Genomic DNA, 17,636 nt, shown 5'->3' with positions numbered 1-17,636 from the left:
TGCTGGCGATTTTATCTTATGTTAGATATTTTGAGCTGTGCACTGACATCTTCACCTTTCTGCACCACTTTCTATCTGAAAAATTGTAAAATATCATTTTATCTATAGTTACGATCAAAGAGGCTCCGTTCAGTTGTTCCCTTATTCATGAGGGTCCACTCCATTTGATTTGGCACATTTGTGATGCTGGATGTCCTTGGCGACCCAACCCCAAAGGAATCTGCAACACCAAAACTTGTGAAACTTGTAACCAGCCTAACACACCTACCATAGTGCGAGAAGCAGCATACACCCTGGACAGGTTGCTAGTCTTCTGCGAGGCTAACACAGAGAGATGGTCTTGGAGAGAAAAACAGCAGATTGCCCATTCATTCTAAACAGTGATTTTTTTTATAGATGCCAATTGATCTCACAGCTTATCTAGCAAGTCGGTCCCCCTTGAGTCTCCTGTAAAAGACCTTAGGTTTATCCACAATGCAACAAACAACCAAAATAAGTTACTGGGCTTCTTGACAACCTTAATGGGCCACAGACACTTTGGCGTGTATTAATCTAGTTTTAGACTTCACTTGTCAAGCACTGCTGCCGTGCTTACAGAACACCACAGATCCTGTTGTAGCTCCACAACAAGAGGAGTCATTGTAAAAAAAAAAAAAAGCCCTGATGTGACACAGTTTGGTTACGGTTATTATCCACAAAAATATGTTTTAATTGGAAATTATATCTGGTTGACACCAACACAGACAATAAAGACCTTTCAAGGAGGAATAAAAAAGAAGGTTAATTAACTTTTCAATCTCATACAGTGATCAGACCCCACAGGGTAAGAGGAGCATCATGGGAAAAGATTTGGTATATTAGAGGAAATAGTCTCTCAACTTTGATTGAATGCAGTCCTGGAGTTTGTGTTCACCAAGTTAGAGTTTATTTCTCCCCTTTGGGTCTGGCAATCTATCAATTTCTCATTACCATCTGCCTTCTAATGCCTGTCCTGATTGTGTGATAAATCACCACATTTTGCACTTCTCATGTGCAGGGTTGCAGGTTTTTTTTTTATGTTTTTCTATTAACTCTTTTGAAAGTTTACCCACATCATAACAACAGAGGGTGTGACATACTGAGAATAAACATTAACAGAATCATATAAAGCAGAAGGTCTCTTCTACCTCCAAAACAGTCTCCATGAACATTTCACTGCAAAATGTGTTCTCTCCTTTTGAAACTTTATTTATTCTTCTCATCTTCTGCATTCAAATGGCAGCCTGTCAAGACCACCCTCGGGGTTCAAAATCCACACTGTTCTCTGTGTGAAATGTATTTCAGCTTTGGCTTTAAATCAAATAAATAAATATATATTTTTTAAAAGAACAGCTCATATTTCACAGCTCTCCCACAGCATCTGTGGCATATGTGCTTACTCATAAAGTCAAAACGATGTTGTATTCCGGACCAATTTTCATATGTCTTCTGGCAGGGAACAATTCTGACTCGCGATTTGCTGTGAAATCTGAGCTGCTGACCAGCGAGATGTTATTCCCTGCAGCGCTGCGCACACACATGTAAACACACTGAAGTGATAAAGCCTCGAGTCCAACTTTGAAATAAACACCCTTTCAAAAGAACAGCTCTTGGGATGGGTGAAGGACGTCCAGGGGATTGTTCATTCTCCGGTCCCTTTGAGGGAACGCAATGTGACACAGAGCTGGCTGAATAAACCCTATTAAGTATAAGGCTTTAAAGCATGTTATACAGCAGCTACTGCTCTATATGCTGCAGAGGACATGCTCATAAATGGTCTAGAAATCATATTTTTAAGGAAATATTAAATTAATTCCATATTAAAACTTGGGTTGCAATTTGAACTCACAGAAATACCAAAATATAGCGATTAAGGAAGGACAAAATTTCAGCTGTAGGGATTCCAAAATTCATAATTAATAATTAGTTAATAATTAATTTTCTTATTACCTACTCGTGTGGTTATTTTTTGCCAGTTTCACAGATCAAGGCTAAAGTAGTCAAATGTCTTTTTCATACTCAAACTGAGATGACATTAAAGCAAAAGCAACTAAGCAAATAATTCCCAACAGCTGATCGACTTAATACCCCTTACAGCCAGATTAGTTACAACCACTTTGTTCTGACCTGTAAAAAAAACCCAAAAAACCAAATGATAGTAACGATCCACCCCTTAAGAAGGACGTCTTCAAATTCTTCTTGTGAACAAATGCAAAAGAAAAATGAGCGTGATGTGAACCGTCTACCGTCTGTTCATCGAAGTCTGATATACTTGATTCTTCTTGGCTTTTAAGTCTGCTCACGTACTTGCATCCAAAAACTATTAGAAACACATTACTGCGCAGATCCAAATTTGTATTAATTTACAGCTGAAACTGGTACCCAGAATATTAACAGAATTCTCTCTGTTTGAAACAAGTTTGTTCACGTGGGCCTTATTTAGCCATTGTTATGAACTTCTAAGTGATGGCCTGTATTTGTATAGCGCTTTTCTAGGTCCTAAGGACTCCAAAGCGCTTTACACATTCAGTCATCCACCCATTCACACACCCATTCACACACTGGTGATGGCAAGCTACAATGTAGCTACAGCTGCCCTGGGGCGCACTGACAGAGGCGAGGCTGCCGGACACTGGCGCCACCGGGCCCTCTGACCACCACCAGTAGGCAACGGGTGAAGTATCTTGCCCAAGAACAGAACGACCGAGACTGTCTGAGCCAGGGCTCAAACCGGCAACCTTCCGATTACAAGGCGAACTCCCAACTCTTGAGCCACGATCGCCCCAGTGATGAAACAGAAACTCACATTTGCACACGTGAGGTCTGTGTGCATTCATTTATCTGCTGATTTCTTGTAGTAGTTCCAGGCAGCTTCACAGACCCTAAGATGATGTCTTCAAATATCTTTTTTGTCCAGACCAGCCAAAGCCAGAAAAACTGCAGATTTTTTGTTGTTTTGCTTTGAAGTATTCTAAGTGATTAGCCAGTTTAGTCAGATTTACGAGTCAGTTTATTTGAAAGGGATACTGCCCAACATGTCGCTTAATGTATCAGAAATCTGTGTGCGCAAAATATTTCCAATTTATAAAAGCTATTCAAATTTGACAGATCCTTGTAAACTAAGGACAGGCTGAAATCCTGACTTTCAGCAATAGAGAGGAAATGTGTTATTATTATTAACATATGCATTGCTCTGTCTGTTGATGTAAAAGATAAATGACAGTACATGCAACTGTGCAGCTAGTCTTGTGTATCATCACTGATTTCTCTGCTGTATATAATGTTTGAGCCTGAGCTGTGTGCAAATGCAAAATACGCTGGAATTCACTTAATGAATGTGGATTATTAAATACCCTTAAAACCTCAAATCCCTTTATTGACTTTCACTGCAATTCAAAAACTATGATGTACTGTATGTGTAGCCCTCCATTAAAGCATCCAAAAGTATCTTGAATGGTAAAATGACCCTGCCTAGAAACATTATATATTGTTCTTTATATCACTGATCCTTCTTAAAAACTTAGCAATGGACATGAAAACTGTAATGTCAAAAGAATCTTCTACACACTTCTGTTCCAGATCCCACAACACATCACACGTGACCTTGATAAGAGCTGGGTGACCTTGTGTCCTATGTAAACTTTAAACATTTAAGCGTAAACAGGGGAAAGCAGCCCTTCCACAGAGGATTAGCTCATAGGGAGTAAAGTTGAGAATAACAAGATCCCACTGTAGCAAAACACAAACAGACTCTGAAGCAGCTCTTACTTCACTGACTACCCAGAGTAACAGGGTGACTGTGTGGTGACAGACTAACATTATCCACTCCGTGTCTGTGTGTAGACGTCTGTCAGAGGGCCCACGAGGAACAGAGCTCTCCCATTGGTCCTCCAGTCAAGGCCAGGACTATATGCTGACTGTGGTCAGCACAAAAAGAACAGCTGACGTGGCCCAACTGTGGACAGAACACAGGGGACAGGACTCCCTGTCAGCTGTGTGTGTTTGTGCATAAAAGAAGTGATTTTGACCAAACTCTTATGTAATACAGTTTTACAAAATTTCGGGAGAATTCAGAGACATATCTTCCCCACTTGGAAACTAAAAAGCCATAATAGGACGGAAAATCCCAGGAGGTGAAACGAGCTGCCATCATCTGTGTCGCACCAAGAGCTATTTATAGTCCCATACAAGTGGTAAGCAAGTAAATATGATAATGATGTCATAGGTGAAAAAGGGCTTTATTGCATCACACACTGCACACATAAACAGCCAGGTTATTGCAGCAGAAGCAGCTTTTCTGAGCAGAACTACTTTTTGTGAAGGCAGCATTTTGAGCAGTAGCTGCTGTTGGTGTCTGAACTTGTGCAGGGATCATTAAACGAGCCATTAGACTGTAGAGCTGATCATTCACCACTGGAGATGCTGTAGTTTCACATTTACATTAAAAGCACATAGGAGGATGTAGGACGTGAAGGAAACCATGACAGCACTGTAATCAGAGATTTTATCACATCGTATCTAATATCCCCTCAGGCAACGTTATCAATACTTTCACAGCAGCAAAAAGGCTCATCTCGAGGCTTCAAACCCAGCCTTCACTACCCAGCGAGTGAAGTCACGGTAACAACATTCATTTTTTATGTTGTCTATGTGCAATATAAAAGTCCAAAAAGTCAGGACAATGTATTTACAAAATGAGTCTAAATTTATACCCTTAAAAACATTTCAAAATGTTCCTAAGTCAGTCGGAACAGTTGCCGGATGGTAGAAGTTATTTCAAACTAACACCACAAATCCAAATTAACAGTGAGTAGATTTCCATAATTTGCAAGGAGCAGTCAAACCACCACTGAAAGAAATTATCCATAGAACCTGTGACAAAGCCCATTTTAATGCACAGGTCTGATTTTCTCTTTGTGGTCAGCAGTCCGGCAGCTTGTACATTAAAGGCAAATGTAATGTAAAAATGATAAATGTAATCGATGCAGACAGCATCTGACAAAACTGCCTTATTTTACAAAGCCAGTAGATATTTTGGCTGACAATCACAAAACATGTCAGAATATTGCAGCTTCAGCTGCTTCGCTTTCAAATTGTTCTTAAAGTTTAGTGCTTAAACTTCAAAAGATAACTTCAAGGTGTTTCATTCACTGGACAGGCTTTAAACAGAGATCATATCCTCCATACAGTATTATATTTTTAAATGCAACTGTATTTAGTCAGTTCCCAGCAGCTTTGATAATAAAATAATTGCTGTAGTCATTTATCACTTTCTGCTATTCTCTGTTTTATGTTTTCACACTTTATAGTTCAAGCAATTCACCACAAAACAAATTTTCAGATGACTCCAGAAAGAAATCCTTTAATGCAGGGCTGTATGCTGTGTATCTTATATCTCCTGGAAGTCAAACGTCTCCGTCAAAGCTTCGTTCATAACAGTGAGCGGGTTTGTGACAGAAGGGATATTGAAAAAGCTAACTCACTTGATGATAGCAAGTGTTTCAAGTAATGTGCAAGCAACTTGAAAGAATCACAAAATAAATCCAAATGGTCTTTTTCATTAAAAGTTTATGCAAAGAATGCCCATGAAGTGGTTACTGCCCAATTGAAGGCTACCAACTTTTATTTCACAAGGTCTGAATGAACATGTTTGTGTAACTGTGTTGTATTCCATGTTACTTCAGTTTGGCGATGGTAGGAAGGAAAAAGTCCCTTTCGACAGGAAGGAACCTCCTTGGCTCCATATTTTCATTGTTAATCAAACACAGCTGCTTGCCTATGAATTGTGCTTATTGGTTCCAATTGCACTTGCACTACAATCACGATTTCAGTTTGTTTGCTGGAGGAGGAAAATAGTGGCACAGTCTACAGCGTGGTTAGGGATATTGCTTTTAATTTTATTGCACAAAAGGATGAGAGTGCGATGGTGAAGTGCAAACTGCGTACAGAACAGAAACAAACGCATTATGCTGCTAACAAAACTTCAGCTCTTTGCAAGGGTCTGCACACAAAGCATGCTAAGGCTAAGCTAACCAAGAATCCAGGTTGATGATGAAGCTGAGTGAGTGCTGACCCCAGCCCAGCAGCCTGAACTTCAACAGGTAGATGAACTTCAACTGATGAGCAGTCAGTTTGCATCCTCTGTTTCCGCCTGTTCAACTGTCTATAGCACAATCTCTGTGGTGACCACTTTGAAGTCTGCGTGTGCTGCTTATTATTTTTATTTTGTACTGTTGCTTTGTGCTCATACCTAAATACTAAAGAATTGAGAACTGATAAGAGAACTGATAAGGAACCTGCGTAGGGTAACTGCTCAAACTGTGAAATCAAACAAGGATGCATATGGCCCATGAAGTACATGAACAAGTAGACTGTAACATTGCTATATTGGTGATCAATGTCTCATGTTAACTTTGCATTTCATGTATTGATTGCATAGATTCATGGAAAATTAATCGACAGTGCAACATTTCTGAAAGCGAGCAGCTTGAGCACTCTGCAGTAGTCCTGGATGGACCTGCTTTTTCAGACATTTCCTTTCCGTGTCCAATTTGAGATAAGTGTCTCAAAGTGTGTGAAATGATATATATTTTTGAGTGAGAATTAATAAATACTTTTTTTTAATTTATATGTCCATCATATTCAAACATAATGAAAAAGTACAAATAAGTAATCTCATCAGCAGGGAGCAGTGTCCTGAATGTGTAAAGCTGCTTGTTTTTGTCAGTAACACAGTGCACAATAAATCCATGGGGAATCCTTGTTTAGATGCAATACCACAAGAGTATCACAGCCTGATTTTGTACTTCCATCTGCTAAGCAGTTAACCCAGCATGTTTAGGCAGCTTTGATTGAACATTTCTCTCCTGATAGTGGCACTCGGCTGCTCTCCAACACAACTACGTCTTTTCCAATTGTAAAAGCCCTCCACTTTGGTGAGGAGTCCAAGTCAAATTGAAGGTGTTTGCATACATTAATTCCTCATCTCACTGAGAGCTCCTGGCACAGGAAATGTATGACACACAGCATCTGACCACTCGCCTGGGGTTGAACTCTTAACTAAGCAAAGGATGCGTAAACTTGTTTCCTCACAACGCAACTACAGACGGGTCGCGCTTTTCTCTCCTGCGAAAATACAAAGTCACACCCACTGATTCAGACTTCGACCACCATGATCCGATACAGTTTGAGCTCCACACAATATCATTTTCATGGGGTTGCATATCTATTGAGCGATGCGCCTGACGGGATCCATTACGCAATACGCGTGCACAGCTCGCACAGCCTTGTGTAAGCCTGAAATAATCCCTGACAGTGTGCACGTTACACGGACAATTAAAGAGCTGATCCGTGACAAAGTGGCGAAGAACTGGGAATTTGGTTTGGTTGTTGAGATGAAACAGACACACAACATATCTCTCCAGCCGCGGAGCGAATAACAAGATGAGGAAAATAAACTTTGACAGCATCCTATTCAGCCAAACCAAGCACCACCCAATGCCAGATAACTTACTTTTCCTGCATGACATTCTCTTTGATGGCTCCCAGGGCGGAGTGGTTGCCCTGTTGGAGCCTGCAGGTGGCCAGGTGCCGTTGGTGCTGATCTTTTAGACAGACGTTTTCCTTGCAAAGATCCGTCACCTGGAGCTCCAGCTCCTCAATCCGGACCCTCTGCTTCTCCAGCAGCCCCTGCTGGGTCTCGATGATCTTATTCAGCTCCTTCAGATACTCCGCCGCCTTGCTGGGGTTCTCTGTTGGGTTCTCCATCTCGTAAAAGCCCCGTTGCCCGTCCATGAAGGCGATATCCACAGAAAGCAAAAGAGCAGCCCTCTCCTTGTCTCTCTCTTTCACTCCTCTCTCTCTCTCTCTCTCTCTCTCTCACGCGCGCGCACACACGCTCGCTAGTAGTAGGACCGCGCGCAGTCAGATCCACAGAGTCTCCTTCGCTCCGACATGGCGTGTTTATTGTGCAGTAGTGGCGAAGTTGACCGCGCTCGGTGCGCTGCTGTACGCCGCTACTGCCGCCGCGTCCACGAGCTCTGCACCGCAACACTCTAACCTCCAGCCTGCCGCTCCGCACACTGAAAACTCTTTAACCCCTTCACGGCCGGCGGCTAAGCGCTCCGCCTGCGCTCAGCTGTCTCGCTCACACTCACTCTCACACAGTCACACACACACACACACACACACACACACACACACACACACACACACACCAAGTTTGGGTTTTTGCACGTGGGTCTAATCAACAGGTAGAGCGTCGCTGCTCCTTCACACAGTTGCAAACCCACGTCACTGCATAACTGCATGTTTATTCAAGTAAAAGCGGAAGCTTCTACATCAGTCCACCTCTGTGCGATCCCAGGGGTTAGTCTGATTGCAGTCTACCCTCAGGATATGCTGTTCGCTTCAATAAAACAGTGAATTCAATTAAAATTAATGGTGTGGTATCATCATCTTGCTTTGTTTTTACCAAAAAAATTACCAAATAACTTCCTGGCTAACTTATCAGCGTTGCCAGCAGGATCCACCATAGATTGTACGGCTGATTGTCCATCCATCCATCCATCCATCCATCCATCCATTATAGTAAAATTATATCTTTTTTAAGTCACGAAGACCTCTTAGACAATATGCTAGTTTTATTACACAGTAAGGGAGATAGTTTCAAGACCCCGAGAAGAGGGGAATTGGCAAGCTTGACGCTGGTTGTGTGATCAAGATGCTACCAATATGAGCTCATTCAGTACTTAATGATGCAGAGTACACTCAGAAGTAAATGTTCTCAGACGTAATATGTGCAAGATAATTGTAAAGGGGGTGTTTACTCATGATAAAAGTACTCTTAAATGGCAGTAATCTTGTAACATTCACTAACTTTAAAAGCAATATTGCTCCAGAAGCCAAACATTAAACTGATATCTGCAATGGAGTTGCCAGCATTAACCTGTGTTAAAACACAGGTCTTTGTATTATGAGCTACACATTTTAGTGCACAGCTGCTTTGCTTTTTAATGCTACATTAGACTTTATTAAAGTTGGGCTATAATATAGACATTATGCTGTCTTCAGCATTAGAATATTCCTTTTAAGAGGAATCTTCCGGCACGAGTACAGGTGTTAGAGGGAAGAGAGCTCATTAGAAGAAAACCAGAATCTATTAAGAAAAGAGATCTTTTCAAAATGCTGAATTATCGTCTCTGGAGAAAGGGCACGAAAGGGGAATGCTGCAGTGTCTCAAATAGCAATGAAATTACCATTGTTATATATAAAGCATGGACGCGCTTGTTTTTAAAAGGTTCCTTCATGTAATGATCTGCTAGGTATGGAGGAGATCAAAACTCCAGACATCCAGAGGCCCTCAGAAGACAAGAGACCAAGGAAGACCAACAGAGGGGCAGCCGTGCCACTGTCCCAGAAAGAGCTGAGGAGAGTCCCAGATGAGGGCTCACTCAGCAGCCGCGGAGCAGAAGCCAGGGGGGGTTGCAGTGACGCGCCCGTGAGCTCCGCCGGCAGCCAGTTTATCAGTATTGCACTTTGTGGCCTAAGGGATGTATTGAAAATGCAATCAGAAGGTCAAGCAGTAATAGCAAAAAAGGTCAGCTGAGTGCAGTTGTAAAGAGTAATGAAATCTGAAAAATTAAAAAATTATTGTTTTTAATTGTAAAAGTTTTTTTTTTCAGTTTTACTTGTTGCACTGTATGTGAGAAATGACCAAAAGAGTACATTTATATTTTTACATCACCTGGAGTTAAAGTGGTTATTCTGCCTTTACTTTATTTGCTCATATTAGACATGACTATAGTTTCAGATGGTGTATGTGAAGTAATCTCTGATCCAAAAACTCGAGCTTCAACCTTCTCAAAACATTTTTTTAATACACTAGAGACAGGATGTCCCTAATATGGTCGTCTAAGGCACGGTGCTTTGGTTGTGAGTGCAGATGCTCCACCCAACTGCTGTTCAAACCTCCACTCTGCATGGGCACTCAATCAAAAGACAGTTGGAGGGGAACTAGGAAATGTTTCAGACACCGAGCCCCAGTGTAAGATAATTATTATTTTTAACAGTGAATCAAATAAAGTTTCTTCCTACAATAAAAAAAAAAGCTTGCTAATCAAACAAATAAATTAAACCAGTACTCATTTTAAAATTAATCCTGTCATATAAATGTCAAATAAATGCAATAATTAATGGTTTATGATCCAGGGTAAGCGAAACCCCCCTCTCCTCAATAGGAGAACAGTATTGCCTCCGATGTGTGCAGGCTGCTGCAGTGTGCACATCTTTTAGATTAACTACACCTTACATCACGGTGCATCACAGCCTATGAGTTAATAAAGCCATTTATCTTGTTTTTCGCTATATTGCAGCAACATAAGCAGATGCAACCTTCATCTCATATTGGTGCTGAAACCACACCGTAGCGCATAATATAGATCTTAAACTGCAACCTTAATTGTCTTGTTTCTGCACTTTTGGGATATAATATAGAAGAAAACAAAACAAACAAACATGTGAAGCTTGTCATTACCTCTGATACTCACATGCTGGAACTGCTGAGTGGTTGTTTCACACACTGATTGCCCTCTAGTGGTTTGCTGGGGTCAGGACACATACATTCACCAGTGACAGGGTAAGTGACTTTTGACAACCTTTGCTCGTTCTGTGCATGGCCAGTAATGCACAAAAATCACACTAAGTCAAAACATACAAACAAATTAAAATTCTTGGATTTGCAGGACTCACAAACACAGTACAGCAAGCCAAATCCTCTCTGCCATCACCTGCCAGCCACTTTGATGCATTGCACCACAGCTCTGATGAGAAAGCGTGGAATGATAATGTGCATAATTCACCAAAAAAGATCCTGTGATCATTCGCTTGTAGAAATCTTCAAAGCATGGAGGAGAGTGGAGACAGAGTGCATTGTAGAAAAAGAGAGATTTTTTTCCCTCCTCTTTTTCACAAGTTATATTTAGACACCCGTGGTATTCTTTGCTGTCTGATGATGAAATAAGTTCAGTCTTGTATCGGAGCTCCATGGTCACAGCGCATGCTCACGAAGAGAATATTTTCTTGATCTCTGGCTCACGGTGAATCTTTAGCTTCATTTCATAGAAGGCCATCGTGCCAAAGGTTGCTACAGTAACAGTGACAGGAGTGGCTGTAACGCCAGAACCCATGTGACCCCTGAAAGAAATACAGACTGAAGTGGCTGAAGCGTGAGCCTCATATTCTCCTCCTCAGACGTCGATAAGGAGGAACCTGTGTTGGGTGGCAAATTGGAAAACACACATGGGAGTGTGTGTTATTCTTGTCAAGCTCACAGCTTGCGATTTAATTCAGCTGTGGAGAGATGCTATCCTTCTTTCTGCTTTAAGACGGAGAGATGGCCTTTTTACAAAAACCTCAGTGGACCGTTTCCTTCCTTCACTGCAGAGAGGAGATGGTTTCGTGTCAGTGATGGATGATGAAGATATGATTTTACAGCCTCTTATTAATTCTTATGACTTCAAGCAGGTAGTTAGGGTATTGTATCTACTCCATCAGCTGCTTCATCTAGTTTTGATGAAAAACAAACTGACCCCTCGGGAAAATTTGTGAAGGATTGAGGTTTCAAGGTTAATGACTATTTTGTCAGTGAATATTCTAAATCTGATTGTTGAGAAAACAATAAATAAAGATTAGGTATTTGTTGAAAATTAACAATTGATTGTGGGAAAAAAAGTCTCTCTCCCAAATTCTGAATACAAAGCTGTGGATTTACCAGAAAAAATTTAATTGTAGGGTGAGATGTAAGTCCGGCTGTATCCCAGAAAACATTTCAACACTGACTAACTGCAGGCAGTCTTTTCTCAAAGACTAGTCATGGTTGTAGTTGTACCAACATCAAGATATGAATTGCTGAATTTGCTGTTGACCTGCGTGGTGTAGCTCATTCGCTGATGTTCTTCTACTTTCCGGCAAAAAAAAAGTTGCACTCTTCTTTATAATAAACTAGTGCATGTAATCATCGTCTTCACAGATGTATCTGTCCTTGTATCTGACCAGGATTGTAATAGATGATTTTTTAAAAATGAATCGTTTATCATTTAAAAGGCACCTAACTCAGTGGATGAACCAAATTTAAATTCAACACAAAAATACGCAGTTTGTTCTCATTTCTTTAGCAGAATGTGAAAAAATTCCAAAGATAAAAAGTTTGAAAGACATGAAATGGTTTGTCAACAAAGTCACTGCCAAAGAACTATTAGCAGAAAACTTAGCATGTCTCAGCATGGTGTGCAGTTTATCTTTAACCTCCTTGGACCTGGCATCCACATGTGTGGACATCACATTTTGGGTTGTCTAGACCACAATACTAAATTTTACTCTACAAGGATCTGGTATCCATTTCTTAGAAACTACAGCGGGTAAAAAGATCATTCTTTGTTTTTACGTTCATCAGGTCCCAATCAGCCCAAATAGCAAAGAGAAATTAAAAATGCATGCTGTGGAAGAGTTCGGGTCTTAGGTGCCACGGCCTGGAGGTTCAGCTGGTCGCTGATCAGCTGTTTCTCTCTATCTCTCTGGTTCGCTCTCTCTCTCTCTCACCTGGGTGGAACTCATTATGGGTTCACGGCCTCGGAGGAGGAAACACCTGTGCCTCATCAGATCTACAGTTTTGTCCACACTGGCTGCTCCTTTGCTGAATGTGTAAAGAATTGAGAAAAAGTGAACTAATAAATTCTTGATGCAAATTATAAATACTGTTTACACATTAGTGCCATTTGCTTATCCTTAGTGAACAAAAAAGAAAGTAACTGACTAATCCACCATCTTAGTCAGTTCAGTTGCATTGATTAAAAAAACCAAAAACAAATAAGAAGCACAGTTGTAATAAATGCTCCTAGCATCACCACCACCATTACACATCGGCTGTATAAGCATATTTAAACAGCCATAACATCAATCCATCACATGTTTACAACGAGCAGCAATGATATTTCAGCCATCATCAGTAATGCTTTGGTTTATGGCAGTCCACAAAGTGTTTCAGTAATGAAAAGAAAATTAACAGCAATTCAGATAAATGAACAACAGACACCCCCCCCCCCCCCAAAAAAAGCCTAATTGGAAATAAACAAAATGAGCACCTGAAGCAATTTATTACAATATTAAGTGTAGTTGGTGGGTTAACTGTAAAATATTCTATGCACTCGAGTGAAATTATCCAACAGCTCTATAATAGCTTTCATTTCTGCCTACCTTGTAATAATCCCTCCATTCTAGGAGGCACTCATGAGCCCTTTTGTAGTTTTAACTGATCTGGAGATTTCAAGATCAGTTTAAAGGTGAATGCAAATGTAGACCAAAAATACTGAGTTAAAAAAAGTGACCTTTATTTAAAGAACTAATAAAGGTGACCAAATCCAAACAGAAAAAAACAACAGAGTAGCACAGATGGACAGGAGCATTTATGCAATGAGGACTAAAGCAGGATTCAGGTCTATAGCTGTGCAGAGTGAAGAATTTTGGGTATGAAACCTACAAACATATGCTTGTGTGCAATTTGCCTGATTGAGATGATGGTATATGTTGAATGCTGATTGGTTAAGAAGCAGGCCTGAACAGGAAAAGTGGTGACAGTGGAGTTTAGCATAAAGGGGAAAAGTAAAAAAGAAAAAGAAAAAAAAGAATCAATAATAGCATAACAAGAAATGAAACTCACAACTCACAAAACATGAACACAAGTGCAATGCTGAAACCCGAAGCTACGTAGGGTTCAGCATTGCACTCTGGTTACCATTTTTTTGTTCTCTTAATTATGTCTTTGATTATAGCAAACATTACAGCCCTTTAAACATCACTGTAGATTCTCTGAGTGGGTTGTGTTAATCACAGAAAATGCACAGTGTCCCAACGCACACAGTCATACAGTGTTCACCTAACCAATGAACAACTGGTGAGAGTTTTGTGCTAATTTGGTCAATTTTTAGCTGGATATTTTTCTCTTTAGCCACACAGACACATATGATCATTCCAAGATAGCAGCCATGCAGCTCTATTCTTTGTATGTCTGCACGTGAAGTTTAGGAATGAATGTTTCTATGTATGACATTTAAACCTGAGTGAGTAGCACCTGAAAGAACAACAAGTCCTCTTAGTTTGGAATCTGCAGATTACCTCTGAACTCTGAAACTGTTGGAGTCTGCCCACTGGAGTTTACATGTAGCCCCTAAAAGGGCAATAGCAGCACTCTATGGATGTGGATTACATCTGTTTCTCTTCAATTCTGGTTCTCATGGCCTTGTAGCAAACTACGAGGATGAATCATTTTTAGGGAGAGAGTGCTCTTCCTGGTCTGCTGATGTGACTGTTCAGGTTAAATTTATATACTTCTGTTTCCAACAAAACACACTGAAGCCATCATTGTGTATTTATGTATATTTAAATGTACTCAGGGATAATGGAGAGAGTGATTTCACCCTACATTCAGACAGCAACATCATCACATTACATCAGTTAATCAGCCCATTTTATCCACTGAAGACTTAAAAAAAAGTACAAATTAACAACATTTTGTATCTTCAGAAATTCAAACTGTTTAACAATGTTAATATTTTTTTTCTACCAGAGGTTGTTCAGCCAACATCTACCGTTTCAAAGGGCTTGTTTATAGAATAGAATAGAATTAGAATAGAATTCAACTTTATTGTCATTGCACATGCACAGGTACAGGGCAACGAAATGCAGTTTGCATCCATCCAGAAGTGCTTTAGTGATATAGGTATATTACAATATATATTAGCAATAGTATAGATATGTAAGTATATTACAGAAATGGGTCTATTATGGTATGTTATAATGTACACGGTATGAAGTATGTTGTGAATATTCTATAACTAAGTATGTACAGGCTGTAGTGAGTACAAGCTATGTACAGGATATGAACAGGATATAAATATGAAAAACTATACAGAATATGAAATAAATAACTTTACAGAAATCTGAGATATACAGCTATACAGAAATGGGAACTATGCAAGTTGTAAACAGTTGTAGGATTAAAGATTATTGAATGTACAGAATGATTATTTACACAGAGCTATACAGTAGTGCAGTTAAGATAAGTGAGGGTGTAGATAGTTTCTACAGAGGCTATATAAAGTGCTGGTGGTTGTGAGTGGTGGTTCACTCCATGTTATTATTATGTGTTTGAGGGTACAGTTGTCCATTGTGGGTGTGTGTATGTTCAGTCCATGAGTTTAACGTGGGTCAGATGTCAGGAGGCAGAGTTCAGGAGTCTGACAGCTGTGGGGAAGAAGCTGTTCCGGTACCTGGTGGTCTTAGTCCGGAGGCTCCTGTGGCGCCTCCCAGAGGGCAGGAGGGTGAAGAGTCCATGTGATGGGTGACTGGGGTCTTTGATGATTTTCCCAGCCCTTTTCAGACACCGCTTCCTGTAGATGTCTTTTATGGCAGGAAGTGGTGCTCCGGCGATGCGCTGGGCAGTTTTCACGACCCTCTGCAACGCCTTTATGTGAGTTAAGGAGGTGAACTAACCATATATGTCAAATCCTTACTGGTTTTGTAACCTTACTGGTTTTGTAACCTTACTGGTTTTGTAACCTTACTGGTTTTGTAACTCTGTTATTAAAGGAAAACCTTAAAGCCAATAAATTCAGTATGTCACAGGATTCTTATATTCATGTGGTGGCTGTGGTTACAGACCTCGTTTTCCTCCAAGGATGCTCTTAAATCTATTTCAGATATTTCACATAAATTGAATTAATCTGAATTTATCCTTATGGTTGCATTTACATTGGGACTCACTTTAAGGGACCTCAGATTGTTTTAAAGACCTGTGCAACTTCTTAAACCTTGTGCAAAGTATAAATGCTCCTACAAGGCCAAATACACAAAAATCTGCCTGCTACTGTTCATAAATTTATATGAACTGGGATATTTTGCAACAATATTACTGTTCATTGTGTAACTGCATGTGTACAGAACACAAAAATCCCTAAGGTAAAAATGCTGTTATGTTTAAAAAATATACATTTTAGCTTCAATGAGCAGGCTTTCCTGCCTGATGTGTAATACAGTGATCTTAACAGAGTTAGTCTGATTCCACATGTTAATCTGCCCTTAGATTATCTTCATTTCTAATGAACAAACTTCTGTTAGGACATTTAAGATTAATTGTTCAACAGCCTTAATTCATAAGCTATTAAATTCATTGGTACAACCGATGTTTAGATGCAGAAAAAAATCAGTTTAGTTTTAATTCATTGACTTGTTCAATTCTTTAAATCCAAATAAATGTAAAATACATGACTGGAACTTGAAGTGCAGGGTACAGAGCTGGAGACATAAACTGCACCTACTACATGGATGCAGCTATAAAGACATTCCCTGTTATATAGTGAAGCCCTGTTATAACAATTTAGCTGAGTGTTTTCACTGCTGCAACTAATGATTTGTGATGGACAGTTAGTCAAAATAAATTTCCTATTGTATTTATTATAACACAAAACGAGCATTTTTCCTTCATGGGTCATATGGTCAGGGTTTGGCAGAGTTTGGACTCTCAGACTTGTTTGCACTCAGGTGTAGGAGGTGCAGCTTTTAACAAAACTGCTGACAGATGATGAGAGTCTGTCTTTTTGTCAGAATTTTGACATTTTGTTGATGCACCTAGGCGTTTTGTGTTACTGTTTGTTGATGACCCTGTGTTAGGTGTCTCACATGGGATTTGTTAATACGCACAAAAGATCCCAGTATGTAGAAACAGACACGGGCAGCTGTTAATATGCAGCACGCTCTCTCCCTCTCCCTTGTTATTCAGGTTGAACGATAAGTAGACTGAAGGTTGAGAAAAGCTTACTTTCAAGCTCCCCTGCTGTTTGGGGTGTTTAATTTAGAATGATTGGGCCTTGCAACATCTGAGTTTTGTCCTTGCGCAATATCTGAATGTAACCCTTTGATTACATGAGAGGCACGGCATTTCAGTCTTCTATTTTTTTTCTTGGAACAGGAATTTAAAAAGCTTCTTTCCCACAGCTGAAGCAAGAATAAATGAGAATTTCTTCATCTGCTGCCAAGAAGATGCTGCATTTCTTTTCAGCTGGACACACATGCATTGCATGTCCCAACACGTATCCATGTAAATGTTGTAATAGTTGAAAAGGATCCACAGTAGTGCAGCAAACCAGACTGGGATATTGATTTTTCTACAACTATCGGATGTATTTAGATATATGATGGTGTGGACAATACAATGCCCACTGAAAATGCATGCATTCTGTGCCTCTTTGTCTGGCAAACAAAGCTATCCTCAGCTGAATGCAGGGAATTTCGACAGCCTGTCTGGATGCTCAATACTCAGATCCATCAGTGGCCACCAACCAGTGAGTTTTATTTTTCTGTTTCCAGAACCATATCAGCACTTTTCATCGTCTGTCTCTGATAGGATGAGCAGCGAGTTGGAGCCAGCAATGTGACCACAGATATGCTATCTGGCATCTGACATCTGTGGTGGTTTGTCAAAATGATCGACAGGAAAGCTTTAGACTATGCACCAAAACATAATATGTATCATCGCTTTTTCTATTCAATTTGGTCCCCAAAGCAAA

The 17,636-nt window shown here is 40.1% G+C and overlaps 1 protein-coding gene across 6 annotated transcripts in view; it reads right to left on the bottom strand.

Annotated features, from left to right (window-relative positions):
• iqsec1b (IQ motif and Sec7 domain ArfGEF 1b) overlaps nt 1-8,077 on the bottom strand; it is a 246,871-nt gene extending 238,794 nt beyond the window's left edge. For all 6 annotated transcript variants that reach the window (XM_085272895.1, XM_085272897.1, XM_085272899.1 and 3 more), the window contains exon 1: nt 7,532-8,077. In XM_085272895.1, coding sequence (XP_085129021.1) covers nt 7,532-7,812 — 281 coding nt within the window. In that variant the 5' untranslated portion in view covers nt 7,813-8,077. The remainder of the gene's footprint in view (nt 1-7,531) is intronic.
• Between the last annotated feature and the right edge of the window lie 9,559 nt (nt 8,078-17,636).

Source organism: Mchenga conophoros, linkage group LG5, assembly GCF_057382185.1.
Source record: "Mchenga conophoros isolate Kocher_MC1m ecotype Shallow Benthic linkage group LG5, M_conophoros_male_GT1.1, whole genome shotgun sequence".
Classification (NCBI taxonomy): domain Eukaryota; kingdom Metazoa; phylum Chordata; class Actinopteri; order Cichliformes; family Cichlidae; genus Mchenga; species Mchenga conophoros.
This window is presented reverse-complemented; position numbering and strand designations above follow the sequence as displayed.